The sequence below is a fragment of the Cyprinodon tularosa genome, unplaced genomic scaffold (genome assembly GCF_016077235.1).
Source record: "Cyprinodon tularosa strain WSP-4 unplaced genomic scaffold, ASM1607723v1 ctg502, whole genome shotgun sequence".
NCBI lineage: Eukaryota > Metazoa > Chordata > Actinopteri > Cyprinodontiformes > Cyprinodontidae > Cyprinodon > Cyprinodon tularosa.
Window position 1 is genome coordinate 188034 of NW_024039233.1, and position 27101 is coordinate 215134.

The following is a 27101-nucleotide window of genomic DNA, read 5'->3' on the forward strand; positions in this document are numbered from 1 at the left end:
GGATGTAAGTCTGTGAGGGACCAAGCCAGCCAAGCATGAGGACACAGGGGTGATTGTCAAGAAAAACTGGGTTTATTTCCCCAAATTAGCAATAATCCAAACAAAGAGGTCAAATGAAGAGACTAACTAAGGGCAAAAAATATCAAGCTGAAACGTATCAAACTTCAAACTAACTGAACAAACAAAACTGACCTGACAAACAGCAAACAAAGGGGACTTAAATGCTGGCTGATCAGACCAGCCTGACACACTAAAGAAGAGGTAGGGAGACCATCTACACCAATTTAACAAAAATAACTAAACAGTTAGTTTAAGGATTAAAGCTAAATGATAATTATTAAACAAATTAACAAAATGAGCAAATCACAAAAGCAAGAAGAATAAATTATGCAACATATTTAAAATGTGGAGTCCATGGTTTCCCCCCACAGTGGAACTCCAGATGGTCCCTCCCAATCAGTCCATGATTATGTCAGCCACATTCTCCCAGTTGACGGCACTCCCACAACACCAGAAAAGAAAGCACACGTTTGCCATGTACCGGTGTACTGTTGGAATGTACAAACATCTTCCCACCCATAAAAAATTTGTCTTTTTGCTTGTTTTTCGCAAAAGAAATAGTGGTATTGTTTCAGCTGAATGCTGGGATTGCATTCGAGTGAATGATTCAATGCAATCAGCTGGTTTTCCTTAGATAGAAAACTTTGAATCCATCTGACTGGATGATCTGCTGAACTGGAAAGTGACCTGAGATGACATGATGTGAATTGGAGCTATAGAAATAAACTGAATTGACATAAAACTGGCACAGCTATTTTTATTTGCTTCAGCTTTCTGCCTCTGGTTGCCATCATACAATATGGCATGGGTGTAGGTTTGCATAGGGACCATAGGGACATGTCCCTGCCAAAATTTTGGAAGGACCTATTTGTCCCTACCAATAATTGGATGTAAACAACATGTTTATAATTTACTATGCAGCAGCCGCTTCTTTTCCTCTCGCAGCTTCTCTGCCTGGTAGCTGCAGCTGCCTGCTATTTCCTGTCCCTTCACATAGCAGCGCATCAACTGTGCTGCGCGGTTTAACTCTCTGATTATTCTGCCTTAAGTTCCGCCTTCTCTCTTTCTGATTGCGTGTTTTCTAGTCTGTATGTGCGCGCGCGGGTGCTTGGAACGCGAAAAAAAGACGCTAAAATAAATTAATATTGGGCTATTAAACTAGTCCAAATAAAAAAAATTATTATCTACGCTAAAACAGGCGAAAGCTTCCAACTGGATTTCTGTAAAGAAGCAGGAGAGAGTTTTTTGATTTGTTGACTTGAGAAATGTAAGTTAACAACGTTAGGATTTCTTTTATTTTATCTTTTAATCAGATAGCTAAAGGCTCCTTAAAGAAGATCTATTATGAAATGAAACCAGTTGAAACAGAAACGTTTAAACGTTTCCTTTGGAGGAGTTCTGGATGGAGAATATTGACAGACAAAAACCTTTTTTTTTTCATTTACTTCCTAAATGCTAAATTTTTACATATTTTTTTTACAATCTTGGTATAATTCCTGCTCTAAGTGGGTCGCTCTGTCGGCTAAAGGCACATTTTAGTGGCCCTATACTCCAGTTTACGATTAATCAATTACTAAATTAATTCACGATTATTTAAATAATTTGTTAATATGATTAATTGTTTCAGACATAGATAAAATACATGAAATTAGCTATACAGAGTAACTACAGCCCAGATGTACAACTTCTAATATTAATATTTTAAATGCTCAGAGTCAGTTCCTCTTCTAGTTCCAGTGCACATGTAAATACAATACATTTATTTTCTGTCCCTTGAATGTATTATTTTGCATGATCCAGAGAGAGCATATTAGATAAAAAAAATAAGAGTGGGGTTTACCTCTGCACAATTCTATATCTTCAGAAGAAAACACAGGATAAATCCACATATTATAGACTATATTTAGTTAAACAGACACTGTCTTAGTCGCAGGTAAATTTGAATGCAATCCTTTTCAAAGTGGAAAAAGTCCTAATTCCACATTCATCAGAGCCAGTCATGCTTTAAATATTGATAAACAGCATCTAGTGCATGTAGTGCTTATAAGATTTGTATTAATGTAGCAAGAAATGCTGCTGTTCTCTTTAAACAAAATGAGCCCTGAAGCTCACATTAAGCATAAAAAAGAGCATGCATATTTTTTGCAAAGGACCAATGAAACTGAAGAATAGTGTCCCTACCAAAGTTGAAATCAAACCTACGCCCTTGCAATATGGCAATAAGTTTTGATGGCAAAAAGAGAGCCCAATAGATTTTACTTTCACAAGTGGAGCAGTACGGCTATTGCCATAGTGTTCCCCTTGATTTATGCATATAAATACCTTTATTATAATTATGCAGGGAGTATTACAGATTTTATGGACACTGCAATGTAAGTAGAACAGGAAAGGAAAAACAGAAAAAAAGGAGAAAAGATGAAAGAAAGAGGAGATAAAAGGGAGAAAATGATAAAACATTTTCAGTCTGCTTTATCACCTGCAAAGAGATATAAAAAGAACAGCACAACCAGCAGACACGGTACAAGATATACAATAAAGTAACACCTAGATGCTGAAGTATAAGTAGTATTGTTAAGTCTGACATGTAATCTGTGTTACCTGAAGATCAGAATATGGACTTTCTGTGTGGAAGTGAATCTCTGAGTACCTGTAGTTTGCAAACAGTTTCTGCTGGAGGATTTCCAGGTCCATACTGTGTAGAAAATCTTCCCCTCCGTCCTGGGTCACCCAGCAGCTCCATCACTTTAACATAGATGGGCTACCTCATCTGGACAAGACTTGCATGTCCATCTACACCTTATGGACAATGGACATTCTTTTGAGGACCAGAATATTCACATTTTGGATAAAGAAGACAGGTGGTTTGAGAGGGGTGTAAAGGAAGCCATCTATGTTAAGAAAGAAAAAAAAACATTATTCCGTGGGGGTGGACTCAGATCTCACCCCTCAAAAACCTACAATGCAGAGTTGATTCCTTCCTGCTATCGTCTCAATCCTTGTCGCCATGCAGGGGTCCAAAACATCTTACCTGGTATTTCAGAGGCATAGACCAGTATCAGATATTGCAGGCTAACAAAGAACTCAAAGACTCCCCATTACTAAGTGGTGGACCTGTTCTTCATGTTTTCTAAGCCATAACAAGGCTTTGTTGGGCTTCTCTATAAAGCTTGGAACTCAACTCTAATCCAGACATTTGAATTAAAAAAGCTTCCTGGATGGGAAACAAAACTTCTTCAAATTTGGAAAAAAATAAAACAAAACTCCAGGTATTTGGTTTATAAAAAAACAAATCACTAACCTTTTTGGAACCTTTTTCAGAAAAGTCACACAAACAATCTGTTTCCAATCTACCACATCCAGTTATTTATGCTTGCCAAACTGGACTAAACCAGTTTATTTCATTCAGCAGCTAACCATAATCTCCATGATTTTGTTTTTAAAATGAGTTTTACTGCAGATAAAGGTTGAAGACCCCCTTAGATCTTATCCATCACCATGCATAAGACTGTTTTACAATCGTCAGAAAACTTAACGAAAAGCTGACTACATAAATCCAATGTCCATTTATCTAACATTTCATTTTTTTTTTTAAGTTTTTATTAGAATACTTTGGCTAGCAAAGCAAACAGCAAAGACCAAATGTAGACTAAACATCATATCTCTTTCTAAGGCAGAATACTAAGAACTCTAGGAGAATCTTTTATTTTTGGGGGAGCAGACAAATGTTCATACAAAGAAGGAATGGTGTTAGGCATATGACTTTGAGTTTTCTGGGTCAAGTCAGAGTAAGTCCAATTTTTGGTCCTGCTCCAGTCCATTTGGTCCCGCCCCAATGTTCCAGAGTTTATTTCAAAGAACGAGGCGGTCTGCAACTGACCCGAGATGGACAAGAGCTTGTGGAGTTTGGGCTTTACATGTTTACAGTTTGCTTGAACTTTGGATAAAAGCTTACTATCAAATGACTCTTTAATGAGCACATTTTTGTTTGTTACGTTTTCAGATGCATCACCCAATCCAGATGAAGCCAGCTGACAGTGAAAAAAGCAATGGTAAGAACTTTTAATCCTTCAATACTCTTTTATCTGACTCTTGCTTTTACTACGTAACTGTATATTCATTAGGTAGGCTTAATCATAAAATGTTATTTACCTAGCATAAATAGCATAAATGTCCACTGCTTCCCAAAATAAATATGTGTTTCCCAAACTCTCAGTGTGGTCAAGTATGCTGATTTAGATTTTTAACAATATCTAAATGAGCACCTGTGGAGACAACCTGCAAATATAAACTAAAGAGTTGGTTGAAGTGGATAGAGTCAACCTCAACCAGTTCTAAAAGGTGTTTGGTGCTACTCTGTCAATAAAGGCCACTCCCATCTCCTTTCTTCTTGTTTTGCATCTTAGGGGGTGGATTTCAAATCCTTCCTTACTATTAAAAACTAGCCAATCTATCCAGTGAGACGTAGCAGTAATCAGCTGGTTTGGTCTCAGCTTGGCACACCAGCCGTTTGGGAATCCTTCCAAACCTGAACACTCTACCCCTCCACTCTTTGCAGGGTGACTGTCTATGACAGAGAAAAAAAAGCTTGAGGGGTGAGTGCATGAGCGATGGGGACCTAAAGCTACGTTCACACTGTAGGCCTTAATGCTTAATTACGATTTCTTGTGGATTTTTTTTTGCTTCACCGTTCACATTTCCAAATATATGCGACTTGTATGCGATCCCCTGTGGGAACTGCATTCATACAATGCAAGCGTCCATCATGTAGAGGACGCAATGGCGTCACAAGCCAGCGTGCTCTGTGTTTACAGAAGTAAACATGGATGTTAGTGTCAGAGCACATTTAGCCATCTTTCCCAACCTCAAAAAACACAATCTTTTCAATATAAATACTCTGCATAATTGTCCACCATGGTTGTTGCTTTTCTTGCCGCTTCTGTGTAGCACAATGCTGAATAGTGACCTTTGTCGGTTTTTAATGGCGTTCAGGTCGGATGAATGCGACCTTACTGTGCAGACACAGGTCCCATTTGAAAAGATCAGATTCGTATCGAATTCAAGACCACAGAACCAAATGATCTGGGTTGCATTGATCAGATCTGAGTTGTTCACAAAGTCACACATTTGGTGTCATTGGTTAGTTTATTTTGTACTTTAAAGCACAGACAGTATGTTTCTGAAGGACTCTTGTGAACATGACCCCCAATAATCCCACCAATAATTTCCCTCCTTTGTGCTGATTTACTTTAGCCAACAGTAACTAGGGTTGGGTGCAGCTATCTTTGTTTTTTTCTTCTTTCCTGCTGCTCTTGTGTCCTGCATATCGGTGTAATATCACTGGATCTCTCACTTTGGGACATTATATTATTGGGGTCCCTATTCGCTATTCATGCACATAGTAGCTTGGTTGGAGCAGAGACAGAAAGCAGCACTCAGTGATTTTAACCAGCAGATACTTCAATATATGTTTAAATAAAAGTTAGGAGAAGGGTTGGTTAAAAAAAAAGTGAGATGCCACCAAAAAATCTTTTGGTTTGACATATGGAGCTTTTTCAGCAAAAAACGGCAATAGATTATTCATTTACACAAGTTATTACTGTAATGCAAGAAGCTTAAGAAAACATAGTTTAAATGTTTTGCTCAGAGGACCATGGCTCCCAGTTACAGGTACAAAAAATGCATTGATATGAAAGTTCAGAGCATTAATATATATGGTGCAGAGTTTTGGTTTGGTGTTATCAGTGTGATGCAGAGTCTTTAAAGTCTTTAGATTTTTCTCAACAGTTCATCAGTGTGATGGCGGTGGGGAAGAAGCTGCTGCAGAACCTGCTGGTCCTGCATTGAATGCTGTGAAGCCTCTTCCCAGAGGGCAGCAGGGAGAACAGTCCATGGTGGGGGGGTGAGGGGTCATTGATGATGTCACGGGCTCGGGACACTCAGCGCTGTGATGAAATGTCTTTAATGGAGGGAAGAGGAGCCCCCATGATCCTCTCTGCTGTTCTCATCTTCTTCCAGTCTGAGGCGCTGCAGCCTCCACACCACACAGTGAGACAGCTGCTCAGAGCGCCCTCTATGGTGCTTCTGGAGAAGGTGGGGAGGATGGGGGGGGGGGGTCAGATGGGCTCTCCTCATCCTCCACAGGAAGTCCAAGCGCTTCTGGGCCCGTTGAACCCGTGAGGTGGTGTTTCCAGTCCAGGTGAGGGTGTCTGTGATGAATGTCGTCTCTGATGAAGCCCACCACCTTGGTGTCGTCTGCTCATGTGATTGGTGGTGAACCTGGGGACACAGTTGTGTGTCATCAGGGTGAACAGCAGGGGGCTCAGGAAGCAGCCCTGAGGGGAGGGGCTTAGACTGACGACATCAGAGCTGTTCTGTCCGACCCAGACCCCGGAGGTCCGTCTCTGAGGAAGTCTAGTGCCCCCCCCCCCGCTCAATAAACAACCAACGCTTAGCCAACGACCTGAATATCTTCTACTGTTGTTTCGACAGACAAAAGGACAGTCCTGCAACCACCCCCCCATTGTTCCCTCCACCCACCTCAGTGACATCTCTTTCCATAAATGAGAGAGATGTTAATAAACTCTTCAGAAGACAGAACCTCAGGAAAGCTGCCAAACCAGATTCTGTCTCTCCATCTACCTTGAAGCTCTGTATTGTTCAGCTGTCTCCAGTGTTGACGGAAATTTTTAACACCTCACTTTCAACATGTCACGTACCATCCTGCTTCAAATCCTCCATTATTATTCCTGTTCTCAAGAAGCCAAGGTCCACAGGACTTAATGACTTTAGACCAATCGCCCTGACCTCTGTGGTTATGAAGTCCTTTGAGAATCTTGTTCTTTCACACCTGAAAGAAATCACTGGCCCCCTCCTGGACCCCCTATAGTTTGCCTACAGAGCCAACGGGTCTGCAGACAATGCCGTCAACATGGCCCTCGACTACATCCTCCAGCACCTGGATTTCACAGCTACCTACGCCAGGATCCTTTTTTTGATATTCAGCTCTGCCTTTAGTCTAATCATCTCAGCTCTGATTCAGGAGAAGCTCTCCCAGCTGAGTGTGCCTGACTCCACCTGCAGGTGGATGACAGACTTCCTTTCTCACAGGAAGCAGCAGGTGAAGCTGGGAAACATGTCTCCTCCTCCCAGCTCATCATCACTGGTTCCATCCAGTGATTTGTTCTTTCTCCTCTGCTCTTCTCCCTGAACACCAACAGCTGCACCTCCAGGCATCAGTCTGTCAAGCTTCTGAAGTTCGTGGACGACACCCCTCTCAACGGACTTATCTCTGATGGTGACGAGTCTGCCTGCAGGTGGGAGGTTGACCATCTGGTGACCTGGAGCAGGGAGAACAACCTGGAGCTCTAAAAATAGTGAGGACTTCAGGAAGAACTCACCCCCAGCTACCTCCATCACCCTCTGGGAGTCCACTCTTGACACTGTGGAGTATTTCTGCTTCCTGGGAACGATCATCTCACAGGACCTAAAGTGGGAGCTGAACATCAACTCCCTCACCAAGAAAGCCCAGCAGAAGATCTACTTCCTGCGGCAGCAAAAATAATTCAAACTGTCAAGGACAAATGATGGTGCACTTCTACTTCTCCATCACCTCCTCCATCCTCACCTCCTCCATCTCCATCTGGTATGCTGGGGCCACCGCCAAGGACAGAATGCAGCGCAGTGTTAATTTCGTCAACCATAACGATGAAATATTTCGTCAATGCACAAAATTGATTCCAGAACATAAAAATATGACGAAAATAAAAAAGGATTTTCATCAACGAGACTAAGACAGACTAGATCTACGATCCATGGATGAATGGACATTAAGAAATGTAATTGTTTATAATAAATTTATAATTGTTAATATGAGTGTTTCTTAAACTTCATAGAAGATTACGCGTTGTTGCCTTGTTTGTCCCACACGGCGCCTGTCCCACAGTCTCTCTCGCCGCTCAGTCAGTACTAGCAGAGGACTTACACTCATAGCTCAACTCCGCAGTCATTGCGGATACCGGTGTGTGGTTTGTTAAACAACACATTGATGTATGGAGCCATTTAGTTTACAACGCAAAGGAAAACACCGGAGGAAGGACGCCACCAAATAGTCTGCAGCCTCAACATGGCAGAGAAGAACACAGCGAATGTCCAACGACATCTAAGAAAACATGGTGCCATATGGAAGAAGGTAAGGAATGGGTGGTGTAGTAGTGGGAATGGGTGTGTGAGTGAGCGGGCGTGCATACACATATACATGTAGATGTGTGTGTGTATCTGTCTCTCTGTCATAGAAGAAAGATGTTCTACTGATACTCTGGATATTAATCCTTTAAATTTCTTCCTCACAACTAGATTTCTGACACAGTGACGCCACAGCCAGATCAGAGGTTGGGGAAGGAAGGGAACTCTGGGTCAGAGATGCCCCCCCACCCCTGACTCCAAAGAGCAGAAAGCCCTGGAGAACTCAATGGCAAAGTGGAATGGGTGTTCTGGTCTGCCTGCAAGGACCATTGAGGATGAAGACTTTATGCATATGATGAAACAAGCCGACTAAAGGTTCAATGTGTGCAGTGGGATATATGTTAAAAAGAGAATCAGTGTGTGAAGAAGTTCTATTCTGCAGTGTTATATAAATAAAATAGAGAAAACGAGAAGCAGTGTGAAGAATTTTTATTCTGTATAGTGTGATATATATGTTAAAAACAGTGTTGACTAAAATGACAAAAATTTATAAAATTTGACTAAGACTAAAATTGATTTTCGTCATTTAGACTACGACTAAAATGAAATCGGGAAGGCAATGACTAAATATGACAAAGACTAAAATAGATTTTTGTCGTTGTGACTAAGACTAAGACTTAATAAAAAAAAGCTGATGAGATTAACACTGCTGCAGCGTGCCATCCGGTCTGCAGAGAAGGTGATTGGCTGCAATCTTCCATCTCTCCAGGATGTGTACTCCTCCAGGACTCTGAGACCTGCAGGGAAGATTGTGGCTGATCCCTCGCACCCCAGCTGCAAACTATTTCTAACACTTCACTCTGGCAGGAGGCTGCGGTTCACAAAACCTCAGGCCACAAGACCAGTTTCTTCCCATCCACTACTAGCCTTATCAACATGGCCCAGAGACCTCCGTCACTCTGACACTGCCTCTCTCCCTGCACCATTTAAGACCTGGAAGCTACACAAACGTAGCATCTCCCCTGCATTACATTAATGCAAAGCCTACAGTGAATATAGCTATAGATTCTGTATATATATATATATATATTTTTTTGTCTGCACCATCAACACCAAGTCAAATTCCTTCAAAGTGACAACCTACTTGGCAATAAACTTGATTCTCATTCTGATTCTTAAAATGATGTGCATTGCCGTAATTTCAGCATAGTGAGCCATTGCTTTGAAATGCTCTAGCAAGAAGCCTAGGAAAGGCAGCTCAGATGTCAGTCAAAGGGCCAATACGCTTAAAAAAATAACAAATCAACCCAATTTCAGGCTAGTGGTATGGACAGCGTATCAGTCTGGTAAAGAGCTGGTAGAGCTTGGTTTCAAAGGCGGGACTAACAGGGTCAGCATTGTCAGGTTAGAAATAATCATATAACTACATGTATAATGCAAAAACTCCAAACTCCAAGCAAAGTGTTCAGTTTTTCTAATTTTGTAGTAGTACATCAAACTAGACTAGAGGTGAACTATGAAATCCTTTACAAGAAAGGACAGAGAAGATTGTACTTGTTGAGATCTTTCAGTGTTTGGAGTAAAATGCTGCATCTTTTTTATCAGTCTGTTGTGAAAAGGGTGAACTTCTCTGCCATTATCTGCCGGGGTTACAGTGCAAGAGACATGACCGAACCCTGGAGAGGATTTCACAAGGAGCAATTCCTCATAAAATGGAAAACATTATAGATAACAGTGAGCATCGTCGGAAAACTACAAAACCAAAACAGGGTGTCTTCAGTCAATGATCCAGTGCAAGACAGAAGACCCTTCCTGCCAACAGCTTTCAACATCTACGAAAAACGTGTTTAAAGAACAAACAATCTATTAGGGAACAACATTCAAGTTAAGTATTTTTGAACTGAATGAAGACTTTGTATCCTGTGGCAGTTTGTTGCCATAGAAAGCTTCAGTTTAAAGGCACAGTGCTAGACCTTTTTCTTCTCCTAAATATCAGTTGTGGTCCCTTGTTTTCTGACCCACATTAAGAACACCATGAGACAGGTAGGACAGATTTAAGATAAAAAAAAAACAACCAAAGATGACATTTGGGTGTTTCTTCAGGGTGTCTGTAAACGAAGGGAGCGAGAGATGAGAACGACAGCACTAAAAGGCTTACCGCTTTATTCGTGAACAATCCACCGGGGGGAGTGAGTGGGGCTGCGGAGGTCCTTAGGTGGGAAATGCAGGAGCTTGCAGTGGGGAAGGTGGCTGCTAAGCCGGAGGAGGCTGCTGGGTAGAGGGTTAGGCAGGGCTCGGTTGATGAGTTCTCGGGGTGGCAGCAAGTGACAGTCAGTGGATGCTGAGTGAGCCTCTCTTAGAGGCTGTGGAGCGGTCCACAGGCTGATCGGCTTGGCAGAGAACTGTGACTTGCAGAAGATGCTCCTGTCGTCTATAATTCTCTTCTTGACGACTTAAAATTGAAGCTAAGTTTTATAAAAATTCAAAGTTCTTAAAAAGCAGAAAAAGTCTCAAACAAAGATCAAAAAATTTAGGCAGAGGCAGCTGAGTCCGGGTCCAGTGTGTTTATTGCTAAACACAACACATTCACACTGAGCTGGTCACCGGTGAGCCGAAGCTGAACAAATGGTGAAGACAGCTCCCTTTTATACATTTCTTATCGGTGGAAAACCCCCTTCAGAACATATTTCAGTCTTTGGTAAAGGTCACATTGATATTTATCTGCAAAACACGGTGACATTCATAGACACATCTCATTCTTGTGAGAGCAATCTCTCAGGCCATGAAAACATCTGGTGCATTCAAATCAGAAACTTATGACGGTTTAGTCACAAACATGTCAGAACACATCTTTCCCTTGCTCCAAGCCATGTCAGTCTGGCCTACTGCTCCCCCCTCGTGTCTTAGTCAAAGCATCACCCTTTCTGGGACCATTACCGCTCCGTGTGCCTTGAAAATAACAACTCTATTTATCACAAGTTGTATAACCAAATTTTGCTGAGCTGGGCAACCTTGAGATGTCAAATATTTCATTTTTAATGAGTGGGCTTTCTTATCACTATGGGGCCTCAACCTTGCGTTTTCCTGCAGATTTCACTCCCCCTGGGCCAGGTGCACACTCACTGCTCTGTTTTTTTCCTTTTTGGCCTTGAATGGCTCCATTCATTGCTCTGTTTTTCTCCTTTTTGGCCTTGAATGGCTCTTATAACAGTATTTGGGAAAACAACTTTAAACTTATAAAACATTAACTTTATTTTATCTTATGATTAGTGCAGATTAATACACAACATTCCCCCCTTTGATCCTAAAATGATCAATTACGTGATTATGCAGGTGATAACTAATCTAAAACACCTTAAATGTGAACTCACAAAAGTGATAAAAGTTTATATATATATATTGTGCACACTAAACCAAACGTGAGATTAAACACACACCATATAGTAGAAGTGAGTAATATAAGATGTAGTGGAGTCTGAGTAAATATTAAACTGATAAAATGCAGAAAACAGAATATACAAAATTGATAATAACATTGGCGGGGTGACGGTGGTCGTTGATCCTCGGGATTCTCAGGACTGGCAGAGGTGCTGGTTGGGCCGAAATCGATACTGAGGTTCCCCGGTGATGACGAGATGGACAGTGGCTTCCCAGTAGGTAATGGTGGTTGATCATCAGGCTGCCTGCTGGGTGTCATCATAGGTTGATCCTCAGGCTGCCTGCTGGGTGTCATCATAGGTTTGCTCCAACCCGAAGGTGCACTGCTTGGCCCCTCTGCAGGATCTAGTAGGTGCCTGGGAGGAAGATATGGGCATCCTACCCCTAGTGATGGGCCTAACAACGCCAGTGCAGCTCGTAAATTCATTTGGTTTTCTTCATATTCATCATAACTAGCCTCTGCCATGTTCAATAATCTACTTGTGGGGACATAGTATGGCAAATTTAGGCATCATCTGAAGGCATATTATCTCTTATATCTATGGATTATTCAGCATGCAAGTTGCTATATCTACGTGAGTAAGTATATAAGTCATTGTTATGCAAAATATTTACATATATACACTGTTGTTATTAAAGAAATGCACGTACCTGGTGAGAGTGGAAGGTGATCATGGTTATGTTTTATATCTCTTGGTCCAATTGTATCTCTACAACTGGGAACTGACCAGTTACAACAAGTCTTGAGACCAGTCCCCGAACAAGGGGTATGATGCAACACACAACTATCAATATAATCAGTATTACTGCCCCTAAAATCATTCCTGCTGCCTCAAGATATTTTCCCCTTCCAAGTTTGTGAAACCAATCCCAGAATCCCTTCAGCTGAGTGTTCCAATTAGACTGCAGCACATGTTCATCCCTCATTCGTTTCATTTCCTGTAGGACTCCTGTGAGGCTACCATTTACATCTGTGTGCATGGGGATTAAAGTACAACAATCTTCCCCTATATAATCACATATTCCTTGGTCTCCAGCCATGCGGGATTCTAGCACGAACCTATGTTGTAGAACCATTAGTGAAGTTGCATGCAATTGTTCCTTTACCAAATCCAGGCCGTTTATTGTAAAGTTTATAAATCTTTGTTGATTATACCATAGGAGATTCACCCATCTACTATTTCGAGCTATGTACTGCGCATTGGCAATAGTTCCCCAAATTGGCACCGCACCAGCCACTCTTCCGCTTTCTATCCAATCACTCCCTATGGCAACCTGGTCTTTAGGTACTCCATATGGGATCTGATCCCAAGAAATATATACCTCATCTGATTTCTTCCACTCATGTTTAGGGAAAGTACTTCTTTTAGCGCGGTTGGGTATCTCATTAGATGTTACATTTGTACTTATTAGGTTATTTACTATTAACTTGAGTTGTCCTGTCAGCATTACTGGTGCACAGATGCCTTCCCACTGAGGGGGTAATGTGGCCAACATTTGTCTCTCATTATGGCACATCCAAAAAATGTCACCTAAGGGGACAGATCCCCTCGCCAGGCTCAGTATTCGATACTGAGATACACTTGAAGGTTGGAACTCATAGATGACATGTCCCCCATCTGGTACTACTTGTTCACAGCGTATGGTGGCATTGGGACTCGTTTGACAAAACTTAATGTGGTAGGTGAGGTTCCCTTCTGCTGTTGGTGGGTACCATGTCCTATTACTACATGTAACCAGTCTATCCGTTGTCCACATCTGTCTAGAGGATCTATTAGTCACTGTTTCCAGTTCTTTCCCTCGGGCTATACAAAACGGAAAAATCAGTTCAGCCGGTTTTTGTACTACTGGTGGAAGAGAGAAAGTGCTCATTACATCATTTATTGAGAAGTTCAGCGCTCTGGGGCATATCGTGTGGTCTTTTGATAATGATGCAAGACCTCCGGCCATTTGCATGGCACAGTGGGCAAAGCACTCCGTTACATCTGGGCAGTCGCCTATTTTACTTCCAGGAATAATCTGAAGGGCTGGTAATTTTTTAGCATTATAGCAGGCTATACAATCATCTTTAGGGTGCTTTTTGGCTTTGAACATTGCCTGGACAGAGTACTGAATCCATTGTTGGAACATATTGGTCTCCCAGTGTGCAGTCTTTAATTTGTCTAGATCTCTTTTCTGCCTTTTGTTTACCAATTTTACCATTCTATGCGCTTTCCCTATCGTCATTACCTGCTCTGTTAATGTGTTTTGGCATATGTTCATTTTGCATCTTACCTCAATGATCACCATCCCATCCTCACGACAGTCCATGCTTTGTGGAACTCCAAGCCAATGTTTCCCCATTGAGTTACCTAAAATTTCTTCAGACATTACATAATCATAACCTTTGATTTGCACATGCATTAGTGATAAATTTTCTCTATCATTATTATTGATTACCCCTTGGTTAGTAGCTAGTGTTACCATTGCTAGTGCACATGTTTGTGTGTGACGCATTAAATGTGTGTGTCCACTGTTAGTATTAATTTTCATAAGATCCCCCCTTGTTAACCCACAAAGGGTTAACACAACAAGAAAGTTAATCAAAGTCTGAAGAAGGCGCATACGGGAGACGCCCAGACGGCGATGGGGTGGGCGGGACCGAGTGGTTCGGCGGCCCACTCGCTTCGGAGGAGGAAGGGGAAAGGGAGGGGATGAGAGGGGAAGGTGCAGGTGAGGGATGTGAAGGGGACAGGACTCCACCAGCATCTGATGGGCCAGAAGAAAGAAGTTCGTCCAGTGCCTGAACAACGGATGGATCTGGGTGAGACCCAGAAGAAGTCTCAGTGGCAGAAGGATCATCATCATTGCCACCAGAATCAGAAGGTGGATGGGAAACATAAGAATGAACACTGTCATCCTCAGAGTCCCCTGACCCTGGCGATTGGCGAGCTGCCAAGCGGGCCGAACGTCTTTGGACGCCTGACGTTGAGGGGAGTGGGGATGCATCAGTGCCCAACACCGGTGCAACATCTAAAGTTTGTGAGCTAGTGGAGGGGTGCTGCGGAGGGAGACTTGTTGCTGCCCTATCAGCATGCGCAGAGCCCGTCGGTTCTGGATCAAGTCCAGGTGGGTCTGGAGGCCGATGCCTGGTGCAGTGGTTTTTGTGAAACCAGAAGGGCTTACCTTCAACTTTCAGGGCAGTGGGAGTGGTAAGCACAACTTTAAAGGGGCCTTCCCTACGAGGCTCGTTCCACTGACGTCTAAAGCCTCGTATGAACACACTGTCACACACTTGAATGTCCCTGAAGTCCACTGGAATGTGTGTCTCGTCTCGGCTGTGAGCTGCTTTCACCTGTTGAAATATAAGCCTGTGAATGCGGGTTAAGGACCTGAGGTAGTCCCCCATTTCACGCTCAAGCTGTGCTAGGGAAATCTCTGCCAGCTGGGGTTCTCGAACCTGTGGGAGAGGCATTGGTCGACCTGTAAGCATTTCATGAGGAGTAAGATGGGTTATGCGGTTAGTTTGAGAACGCATTGCCATTAATGCAACAGGCAAGGCGTCCACCCAAGTCAAACGGTGGTTGCTGTCAGCTATTATCTTAGCAATCTTTGATTTCAGGATCCCGTTAGCTTGTTCCACGGATCCCTGTGACTGGGGATGATACACACAACCAAACTTTTGTTTTATGCACAACAGTTTAAACATTTGCTGGATCACCTGTGAAACAAAATGTGGTCCGTTATTGGATGATATTGTGTCAGGCATGCCAAATCTGGGAAACACTTCTTTACACAAAAACCGTGCTGCTGCTTTGTGGTCATTATGAGCAGTGGGACATGCTTCTACCCATCTGCTAAACCTACAAACAACCACAAACATATACCTCTTTCCCTGAACCCGAGTTATCATGTCTACGTAATCCATCATCAGATGGCGGAACGGACCGTCTGGCATAGGGATATGTGCTTGTTGGGAGCTGGAGAAATACACCTTTTCTCCAGCAGAGTCCGCCCTGGATCCTCCCTGCTGAGCTGCTCTGCACACCTGCAGCTGATGATCTCATCTGGAGGACCTGGACTACTTAAGCTGCCTTCAGACCTTGCCTCGACGCCGCAGTGTCTTAATCAGTTGGTTAGCACTTAAGCCATAGATCCCTAGTGAACCAAGTCTCCTTTGCGTCCAACCTGGATTCTAACCCTTTGTCTCTGCTTCCAGGTTTCCTGTTCTTTCTCCTGTGAAGCTCTGGAAGAGCTTAACCTGCCGAGCCAGCCCTCCGAGCCAAACCTGAAGACTCACTCTCTGGATTTCCTAGCAGCTCTGGATACCGAGCTGGAAACACAAGCCAAGGTCAAAACAGCCTTTAGAAGTAAGACGCTGAAACAGCTTAAGGACTCTGCCAACCCAAGCTTTCTCCGGACCCAACAGTTCCGCTCCCAAAGCCTCCTCTATGTTCATCAAGGTACAAACCTGAACACAATCAGTCAAGTCTCAACCAAGCCTTCGCTAACCAAACTGTCTTTCTCACAGACGCCAGTGAACCGGTCCCAGCCCAGAACCATTGCATCAGTCTTTATTATATGTGTGAATTTGCCAATAAACTCTGTTAAACTTTCCATCCGTGTCGTCAGTGTTCTGCATATTGGGCCTCCCTGATACCCATCATGACAGAACACTGCGGCCAAACACAAGGCCCAGCAGATGATCTCCTCCGCCGATTGCAAGAACAAGATGTCCAAATACAAGGACAAACTCAGACCCTCCGTGAGTTGTACCGTCTGGTTGATATGCATAATCATATGCTTCAAAACTACGCTAATTACGTGGGTAATGCTAATCCCGCTCCAGTAACCCAACCATTTCCGGGTCCAGTTCCTCCGCCGAGGTCACCGGCTGTGACGTCATCCGAGTTCCGCCCAAGTCTCCCAGAGAAGTTTTCTGGTAACGTAACTGATTTTAAGGGATTTTTATTTCAATGTCGTCTCATTTTTCAGAACTCTCCTGCCAGTTTTCCCACGGACCACAAGAAAATAACGTTTATCCTTTCCCAGTTAACAGGAAGAGCTCTGGCTTGGGCTCAAGCCAGATTTGCCTCAGATGAAAGCTTAAGCTGTCACTATTCAGATTTCGTTTCTGAATTTTCCCAGGTATTCAACCAAGACACTGACCAAACCCTTGATTCTCGAGCACTGCTTCATTTAAAACAGGGAAATTCTTCTGTGGCCGAATTTTCTATACATTTCCGGGTTAAAGCAGCTGCTTCCGGATGGAACCAGGGTGCATTAAAGAGTGCTTATTTCGAGGCATTAAACGAAAATATTAAGGATGAGTTGGCTACCCGTGATGAACCGGCTACACTCGAAGAACTAATCCAATTAACTATAAAACTGGACAACCGGATTCGGGCCAGAAACAGCCGCAAACATAAGAGTTTGGCATTATTTTCCTCTGCCCCCGCCTCTAATAACGTGACTGTTGTTTCTGCCCCCACAGAACAGTTATCCAGACCAAAGCCAAAGAGCCAGCCTCTCCCTTTGCCTGTTCAGGCTACTCATCCTGGAGAAACTGAGATGGAGCCGATGCAGGTTGGACACACAAGGTTGTCTCCTGAGGAAAGGCAAAGGAGATTTTTGGGCAGACTTTGCATTTACTGTGGTGAGAGTGGACACTTCATTGCTTCCTGTCCAGAAAGATCAAAAGCCGGGGCCCGTCAGAGGTTTTGAGGAGTCTGACGGGCCATGAAGAAAATGAAAAACCTCCTCGTCTTTTGCTTCCTGCCACGTTGTTTTTCCTCGACCAGAGCCTCTCTCTTTCAGCCTTCATTGATTCTGGATGTGAACGTAATTTAATAGACTCTGATCTTGTCCAACAGCTCCAAATTGCTACGGTTCCTTTAACCCAGCCTCTCAGAGTCTCTGCGATTGATGGGAAAAAACTTCATCAAGTCACCCACCAAACTCAACCCCTTGAACTTCTAATCTCAGGTAACCATCGAGAGTCCATAACCTTCTTTGTTTTTTCATCCGCATGTTCCCCACTGGTACTGGGTTATGAATGTCTGGAGAAGCATAATCCCCATATTAATTGGGCCGATCGTCATGTGGAGTCCTGGTCCACATTGTGTCACAAGACCTGCCTCCGTTCTGCAGCTCCCGCTGTGGGGTCCCCTAGAGGTGGGGGGGAGATGGACGTCCCTGACCTTACTCCGGTACCCCCTGATTACCATGATTTGGCTCCTGTTTTCAGTAAGGTCAGTGCTTCGTCCCTTCCACCACACAGACCATACGACTGTGCCATCGAGTTATTACCCGGTGCTCCGTTACCCAGCAGTAGACTTTATAACATTTCCAAACCAGAACGTGAAACAATGGAAAAATACATTAACGAGTCGCTAGCTGCAGGAATTATTCGCCCTTCTTCATCCCCGTTGGGCGCAGGATTTTTCTTTGTTGGAAAAAAGGATGGTTCTTTGAGACCCTGTATAGATTATAGAGGCCTGAACCAAATCACTATCAAAAACAAATATCCTCTTCCTCTTCTCGCCTCAGCCTTTGAGCCTATACAAGGAGCTACCGTTTTCACAAAGCTCGATTTAAGAAATGCCTATCATCTCCTTAGGATACGTGAAGGAGATGAATGGAAAACGGCATTTAAGACTCCTTTGGGCCAGTTCGAGTATTTGGTCATGCCTTTCGGCTTAACAAATGCCCCCGCATGTTTTCAGGCCCTAGTGAACGACGTCCTCAGAGACTTTCTCAATGTGTTTGTATTCGTATACATTGATGATATCCTGATCTACTCCAAGAATCTATCTGAACATAAGAGACATGTCCGCCTGGTTCTTCAGAGACTTCTAGAGAATAAACTTTTTGTAAAGGCTGAAAAATGTGAGTTTCACCAATCTTCAGTTACCTTTTTGGGGTTTGAGCTCGAGGGCGGGCAGGTTAAGCCTTCTGAAGAGAAGATAAAAGCTGTTTTAGAATGGCCCGTTCCCGAAAGCCGTAAGCAGCTACAAAGATTTATGGGCTTCGCTAATTTCTACCGGAGGTTCATCAGAAATTATAGCCAAACCGCCCTCCCATTAACTGCATTAACTTCTTCCAAGAGAGTTTTTCGATGGTCCTCCGAGGCACAAGCAGCTTTTGACAAACTCAAAACCTTGTTTTCCAGAGCTCCAGTCCTAATCCAACCAGATCCATCTAAGCAATTTATCCTAGAGGTTGATGCTTCTGACTCCGGTGTAGGGGCAGTTTTGTCTCAGAAACTCGACTCTGATCAACGAATCCATCCCTGTGCCTTCTTTTCCCGTAAACTCTCTCCCGCAGAACACAACTACGACGTTGGGGACCGAGAACTTTTGGCCATTAAGTTGGCTTTGGAAGAGTGGAGACACTGGCTCGAAGGAGCAGAGCATCCAGTCCTGGTGTGGACTGACCACAAGAATCTCGCCTACATCCAGTCCGCTAAACAAGCTACTCCTCGACAGTCAAGGTGGTCTCTCTTCTTTTCACGTTTTAATCTCATTATCTCCTACAGACCTGGATCTAAGAACACCAAGCCCGATTCTCTCTCTCGTCTCTACGCTGTGGATCAACCTGAGTCACCCCAACCTGTCCTCCCTGCCTCATGTACCGTTGGAATGGTCACTTGGGAGATAACAGATTTAATCAACGCTGCCCTGGCCACAGAACCTGACCCAGGTAACGGACCACCTAACCGTACCTATGTCCCCTCGTCTGTTAGGTCTCGTCTCATTCATTGGATGCACTCGGTAAGATTCTCTGCTCATCCGGGAGTGAGCCGAACAGTTTCACTGATCTCAAGACGGTTTTGGTGGCCCACTTTGCATCGAGATGTAAAGGAATATGTGTCTGCCTGCTCCACCTGTGCACGGAACAAAGCCTCTCATCAGCCACCCTCCGGTTTGCTGCAACCGCTCCCTGTGCCCTCACGTCCTTGGTCCCATATTGCCATCGATTTCGTCACTGGTCTCCCAGAGTCTCGAGGTATGTCAACTATTTTAACCATCGTAGGTCGTTTCTCCAAATCTTGTCATCTGATCCCTCTCAGAAAGCTTCCTACGGCCTATCAAACCGCCCAGTTGCTGATCAAGCACGTCTTTCGCCTCCATGGTATTCCCCAGGAAATCCTCTCAGATCGTGGTCCCCAATTTGTCTCACAGGTTTGGAAGGCTTTCTGTTCTGCTCTAAATTGTAAAGTGTCACTAACTTCTGGCTATCATCCCCAGTCAAATGGTCAAACTGAGAGGATGAACCAACACCTCGAATCCACCCTCCGCTGTCTCACCTCCAATAATCCCACCGATTGGAGTCAATATCTCACCTGCATAGAATACGCCCATAACTCACTCAAGTCTGCATCTACCGGTCAGTCTCCCTTCCAAGTTAGCCTCGGCTACCAACCACCTCTCTTCCCTGCTGACGAGAGAGAGATATCGGTGAAGACTGTCAATCACCACATCCGTCGTTGCCAGCGTGTTTGGAGAGAGACCATCCAAGCACTCAACCGTTCCTCTGAGTCCTCTAAGAGGTTCACTGACCCCAAGAGACGTCCAGCCCCCGAGTACAAGGTCGGCCAGGAGGTCTGGCTGTCCACCCGGGACATCCCCCTCAAGGGGATGTCCCGCAAATTATCCCCGAGATTCATCGGCCCATACAAGATCACTCGAGTCATCAACCCCTATGCCGTCCGTCTTCAACTTCCCCCGACACTCAGGATTCACCCTACGTTCCACGTCTCCCAGGTTAAACCAGTCATCTCTAGTCCCATTTGCCCTCCATCCGACTCCCCTCCACCCGCCCTGGAAGTCGATGGACATCCGGCCTTCACCGTTCGCCGGATCGTGGACTCCCGTCGGCGAGGTTGCGGTTGACAGTACCTCGTCGACTAGGAGGGCTACGGTCCGGAGGACCGTCAATGGGTTCCTGGTTCATACATCCTCGACCCTTCTCTCATCGAGGAGTATGAGCGTTCCCTCCCGTCTACCTCTTCCGCACCGCCAAGGGGCGGTCGTTGAGGGGGGGTACTGTTGGGAGCTGGAGAAATACACCTTTTCTCCAGCAGAGTCCGCCCTGGATCCTCCCTGCTGAGCTGCTCTGCACACCTGCAGCTGATGATCTCATCTGGAGGACCTGGACTACTTAAGCTGCCTTCAGACCTTGCCTCGACGCCGCAGTGTCTTAATCAGTTGGTTAGCACTTAAGCCATAGATCCCTAGTGAACCAAGTCTCCTTTGAGTCCAACCTGGATTCTAACCCTTTGTCTCTGCTTCCAGGTTTCCTGTTCTTTCTCCTGTGAAGCTCTGGAAGAGCTTAACCTGCCGAGCCAGCCCTCCGAGCCAAACCTGAAGACTCACTCTCTGGATTTCCTAGCAGCTCTGGATACCGAGCTGGAAACACAAGCCAAGGTCAAAACAGCCTTTAGAAGTAAGACGCTGAAACAGCTTAAGGACTCTGCCAACCCAAGCTTTCTCCGGACCCAACAGTTCCGCTCCCAAAGCCTCCTCTACGTTCATCAAGGTACAAACCTGAACACAATCAGTCAAGTCTCAACCAAGCCTTCGCTAACCAAACTGTCTTTCTCACAGACGCCAGTGAACCGGTCCCAGCCCAGAACCATTGCATCAGTCTTTATTATATGTGTGAATTTGCCAATAAACTCTGTTAAACTTTCCATCCGTGTCGTCAGTGTTCTGCATATTGGGCCTCCCTGATACCCATCATGACAGTGCTAAGGGTTGAGTAAACATTTTTCGCACATTGTACTTAGGGCAATGTGGACATAAGGCCAGTTCTCTGTCTACCATAGGTGTCATATAAGGTGACCACCAAACTGCCTGTAACTTTTGAACAACTGGGGCTCGTGAACAATGATCAGGTCCATGCATTATTTTAATGGCTGTCGGTAATAAGGACAAAGGTAGTACAAAATGTCCTCGAGAACTACGCCACAATCCATCGTGGGCTTCTATTAAGGAGGCCAAATTAGTAATGGGTTCACACTCAGCTACATGAACCATTGGTCCCTGCACTGCTGAACCTGTGGCTTCTTTAGCTGCCTCATCTGCTAAGTTATTTCCAATGGCAATAGGTGTTTTTGCTGTTTGATGAGCAGCACATTTTACAATAGCTAACGCAGATGGAAGTTGCATAGCTTTTATTAACTCCACTACAGCTTGCCCATGTGTTACTGGGGTGCCATCTGTTCTAACAAACCCTCGTTGTTTCCAGATGCTAGCGTTTATATGGCATACCCCATATCCATATGCACTGTCAGTATAGATTGTCACTCTTTTACCAGTAGCCAATTTACATGCAGCTGTTAATGCTTTTATCTCTGCCAATTGGGCAGAGCAAGGTTTATCTAGACTCATTGATTGTACCTTGGTAAAGGTCCCAACGGGGTTAAGTTGGACTATTCCATATCCAGCTCTATTCCCTGTGTCACCTCTGACGCATGATCCGTCTACAAACAGCGTCAGATCAGATGGGATTGGATGATTGTATAAGTCCTCCCTTACCTTCATGAAGGTGTCCGTCTCCTGGAGACAATCATGGGGCTCACCTTCTGTGGTTCAATACCATTCTTGTGGCTGGGTTAATGGTGGTACAACGTTGTATTGTTAAATCAGGTCCTGAAAGCAGAACTTCATAACCTGTTCGACGAGCTTGGGTTATCACAAAGCGTGGGCTGGTGAGCAGTGCATGTAATTGATGTGATGTGTACAGAATAACAGGGTGGCCCATAGTAATAACGGAGGCCTTTTTGTAGGCGAAGGCTGCTGCTGCCAAACCCTGGTAGCAGGGAAGCAGACCTTCTTCGACACCATCTAATTTTGTGCTGTAATAAGAAATTGGCTGTTTACCTGTTGGGGTGTCTTGCATCAATACTGCACATGCATACCCTTGTCGCTCAGCCACATAGAGATGGAATGGTTTGCCATAATCTGGATTGGCCAGAGCAGGAGCAGTTTGGAGATCTTGTTTCAGCAGCTGGAACGCACCCTCTGCCTCATCTGTCCATTGTAATTGAGCCGACTGGTGTCCTTGACCTGCGGCTTTAATCATTGCTCTCAGTGTAGCCGTTTTGATGGCATAATCACACACCCACGGTCTGCTGTAACCTGCCATGCCAAGGAAAGACAACATGTGACAACAGTCTGAGGTTTGGGCATTTGGGTTATGGCTTCCAGTTGGGACGGTGCAATACACCTCTTGTCCCCACTAAGTTGCCTGCCGAGATACTCCACTGTTTGCTGGCAGAATTGCAATTTTTGTTTACTTACTTTGTATCCTCCTTCTGCCAAAGCAGTCAACACTGTAATGGAGTCTCTCTCACACTGCTCTTTAGAAACAGAACAAATCAGAATATCATCAACATACATCAACATTGTAGATGGTATGTCAAGGTGATTTAAGTCATTTGCCAGTACACGATTGAAAATTGATGGTGAGTGTACGAAACCCTGTGGTAATCGCGAATATGTATATTGTTGGCCTTTGTACATAAATGCAAATAAATACTGGGAATCTGGATGGACCGGTACACTGAAGAATGCTGAACACAGATCAATCACAGTAAACCATTTGGTACCTGGAGGTATATTACTCAGTAGTGTGTGTGGGTCGGGTACTACTGGTATTTCTTCTGCTACAATAGCATTAATCAATCTTAGATCATGGACTAATCTATAGTCATTACTGTTGGGCTTTCTAATGGGAAAAATGGGGGTGTTACAGGGGCTTACTGTTGGTTTAAGAACTCCTGCTGTTTCTAATCCTGTAATGATAGGCTGTATTCCTTCTACTGCCTCTCGTTTAAGTGGGTACTGTCTTTGGAAGGGCAATTTAGCATTTGGTTTAATGGTGAATTTGATGGGGTCTGCTGATTTTACTAATCCTACATCTGTCTTACTTTTAGACCATACCTGCTCTGGGACTTGTTCTAATAGGGATTCATGTTCTGCCGCCACTGCCATTTGTCTTTTCCCAGGAACTTTAATGTGTTCTGCAATTACTTCATCAGCTTGTGAATATGAGATCTTGAAAAACAGTCCATCTTTTGACATGCTAATGCAGTCCCATGCTGTAGCAATCCATTCAGTGACTTGCTTGGCTTCTTGAACCATGGGTCCTAGATCATGTGACTCATACTCGTCTGCAATCAGTAATGTGACATGTGGTGCTGAGTTGGTAACCTGGAACCATTCTGCTACATCTTTATCAGGAAATGTGACAACAGCTGCAGCTCCTTGTGGTCCAACCAGTATGTCAGCATACTGGATGACAGTTGTTTTGTTATTTATGTCTTCATCCCAGCTTTTCTCGTAGTCTTCATGTGTTTTGCCTTTGTCATAAAACATGGTACAATGGAGAGGAAGAAAAGGTTCTTTAGATATCTCGTAGTGATTCATTATCAGGGGTCTCCATGTTTCCCACTCCAGTTGGAGGAAGGAGGTTGGTGATGTGAGTTTCAGCCAAAATACTTGGTCTTCTGGCTCATGGCTTGTTATCTGGGGGGTCATTTGCAGGCCCATTGGCATCATGTAGGCTTCATTCTTGTCTGTTGCTTCAAAAGAAATTCCATTAGGGGTACATTTAATTTTTGCATTGAGCTGGCACAGCACATCTCTACCCAGCAGATTTATGGGCGTATCTTCTGAGTAAAGTAGTGGTGCATACACAGTCTTTTCACCTATGATCATGGGAACTGGCTTAGTCATGGGTAGGGTTGGGAATTGAAAAGATTTTCACGATTCCGATTCCCTTTTCGATTCTATGAAACGATTCGATTCTTTATCGATTCTTTTTTCGATTCCAATTTGGGGGAAAAAGGAGAACAAACAGTTTGATTATCAGAATCAACTTTGTTTACTTAACTATTGCACAATCTTACAAAATCAACAAGATCAAGATGTCCACAGGAAATGTGAAACTGGAGTAACATCTGTGTTTAAATGAAAAATGAATACAAGAACAAACTTAATAACAAACAATGTCTAATAACAAATGATGGGATTATAACCTATTTTAAATAACAAAAAGTACTAATTATAAAACAGTAGTAGGGAAAATTAACAGTTCTTTTGCAGAAAGATGAGCATATCTGCTTTTTCTGGAAGGATACGGGATCTTTCAGGGCTTAAGGTGTCTCCAGCCGTGGAGAACACCCTCTCAGATGGGGTGGAGGAAGCCTGCACACAGAGGTAGTTTTCAGCCAGTCCAGATAGCAAGGGCAGCACATCTTGCTTGTTCCACCACCACAGTGTGGCGCTATCCCTGCAGGGGATGGAGGGCAAGCTTTTATAGAGCTGGATTTCCTGATCTACCCTCTGGGCTAAGGAAAGACGGGGCTTTGATTCACAAAGTGACCGCAGCTCGTTGTCTTCCTCCTCGAATAGTTCTTCCAACTTGCGTAACTTGCGTAAGTTGCGTAAGCTGCGTAACGTACGTAAAAAACGTGACGTAAGTCGTGCTCCCCAGAGCCGGCGCGCTAGGCTCTGTTGCTGCGGGAATCGAAAAAAGAATCGTTCAGCGAGCTGCCAAACGATGCCATGGAATCGAAAAATACGGAACCGGTTCTTAACAGGAACCGGTTTTCGATTCCCATCCCTAGTCATGGGTATTATTTGGGTCTTCCCAGAGAAACCTAATGTTCAAATCTTTGATGCTGAGAGAGGCAGGCCAATTCCACTTTTTCCTATACAGGAGTAGGCCGCTCCTGTATCAATCATAAAGCGATGATGGCTGTCATATACAGGTGCTGGTCATAAAATTAGAATATCATGAAAAAGTAGATTGATTTCAGTAATTCCATTTAAAAAGTGAAACTTGTATATTATATTCATACATTACATACAAACTCATATATTTCAGATGTTTATTTTGTTTAATTTTGATGATTACAAATGACAACAAATGAAAATCTCAAATTCATCATATCAGAAAATTAGAATATTGTGAAAAGGTTCAAAATTGATGGCCCCTGGTGCCACACTCTAATCAGCTAATTAACGCAAACCACCTGCAAAAGCCTTTAAATGGTCTTTCAGTCTAGTTCTATAGGCTACACAATCATGGGGAAGACTGCTGACTTGACAGTTGTCCAAAAGACGACCATCGACACCTTGCACAAGGAGGGCAAGACACAAAAGGACATCGCTAAAGAGGCTGGCTGTTCACAGAGCTCAGTGTCCAAGCACATTAATAGAGAGGCGGACGGAAGGAAAAGATGTGGTCGAAAAAAGTGTACAAGCAAGAGAGATAACCGCACCCTGGAGAGGATTGTGAAACAAAACCCATTCAAAAATGTGGGGGAGATTCACAAAGAGTGGACTGCAGCTGGAGTGAGTGCTTCAAGAACCACCACACACAGACGTATGAAAGACATGGGTTTCTGCTGTCGCATTCCTTGTGTCAAGCCACTCTTGAACCACAGACAGCGTCAGAAGCGTCTTGCCTGGGCTAAAGAGAAACAGGACTGGACTGCTGGTGAGTGGTCCAAAGTCATGTTCTCTGATGAAAGTAAATTTTGCATTTCCTTTGGAAATCAAGGTCCCAGAGTCTGGAGGAAAAGAAGAGAGGCACTTCATCCACGTTGCTTGAAGTCCAGTGTAAAGTTTCCACAGTCAGTGATGGTTTGGGGTGCCATGTCATCTGCTGGTGTTGGTCCATTGTGTTTTCTGAGGTCCAGGGTCAACGCAGCCACATACCAGGAAGTTTTAGAGCACTTCATGCTTCCTGCAGCTGACCAACTTTTTGGAGATGCAGATTTCATTTTCCAACAGGACTTGGCACCTGCACACAGTGCCAAAGCTACCAGTACCTGGTTGAAGGACCATGGTATCCCTGTTCTTAATTGGCCAGCAAACTCTCCTGACCTTAACCCCATAGAAAATCTATGGGGTATTGTGAAGAAGAAGATGCAATACACCAGACCCAACAATTCAGAAGAGCTAAAAGCCACTATTAGAGCAACCTGGGCTATCATAACACCTGAGCAGTGCCACAGACTGATCGACTCCATGCCACGCCGCATTGCTGCAGTAATACAAGCCAAAGGAGGCCCAACTAAATACTGAGTGCTGTACATGCTCATACTTTTCATGTTCATACTTTTCAGTTGGCCAAGATTTCTATAAATCCTTTGTTTTTATTGGTCTTCAGTAATATTCTAATTTTCTGATATGATGAATTTGAGATTTTCATTTGTTGTCATTTGTAATCATCAAAATTAAACAAAATAAACATCTGAAATATATGAGTTTGTATGTAATGTATGAATATAATATACAAGTTTCACTTTTTACATGGAATTACTGAAATCAATCTACTTTTTTATGATATTCTAATTTTATGACCAGCACCTGTATTATGAGATCAATGGTGGGTTCTGTTTGTGGACGTTGGGTTAATAAAGGTAG

The 27101-nt window shown here is 43.9% G+C and overlaps 1 protein-coding gene and 1 long non-coding RNA gene across 5 annotated transcripts in view; both read left to right on the forward strand.

The window, feature by feature from the left end:
* The window catches only part of celf1 (cugbp, Elav-like family member 1), an 85120-nt gene that overhangs the window by 24121 nt on the left and 33898 nt on the right, over positions 1 to 27101 (forward strand). For all 4 annotated transcript variants that reach the window (XM_038303040.1, XM_038303039.1, XM_038303036.1 and 1 more), the window contains exon 4: positions 4061 to 4109. In XM_038303040.1, coding sequence (XP_038158968.1) covers positions 4061 to 4109 — 49 coding nt within the window. The remainder of the gene's footprint in view (positions 1 to 4060; positions 4110 to 27101) is intronic.
* LOC119795180 lies at positions 6352 to 8708 on the forward strand. The gene is made up of 2 exons (XR_005282303.1): positions 6352 to 8248; positions 8413 to 8708. It is a non-coding gene; the product is annotated as an uncharacterized LOC119795180 (long non-coding RNA).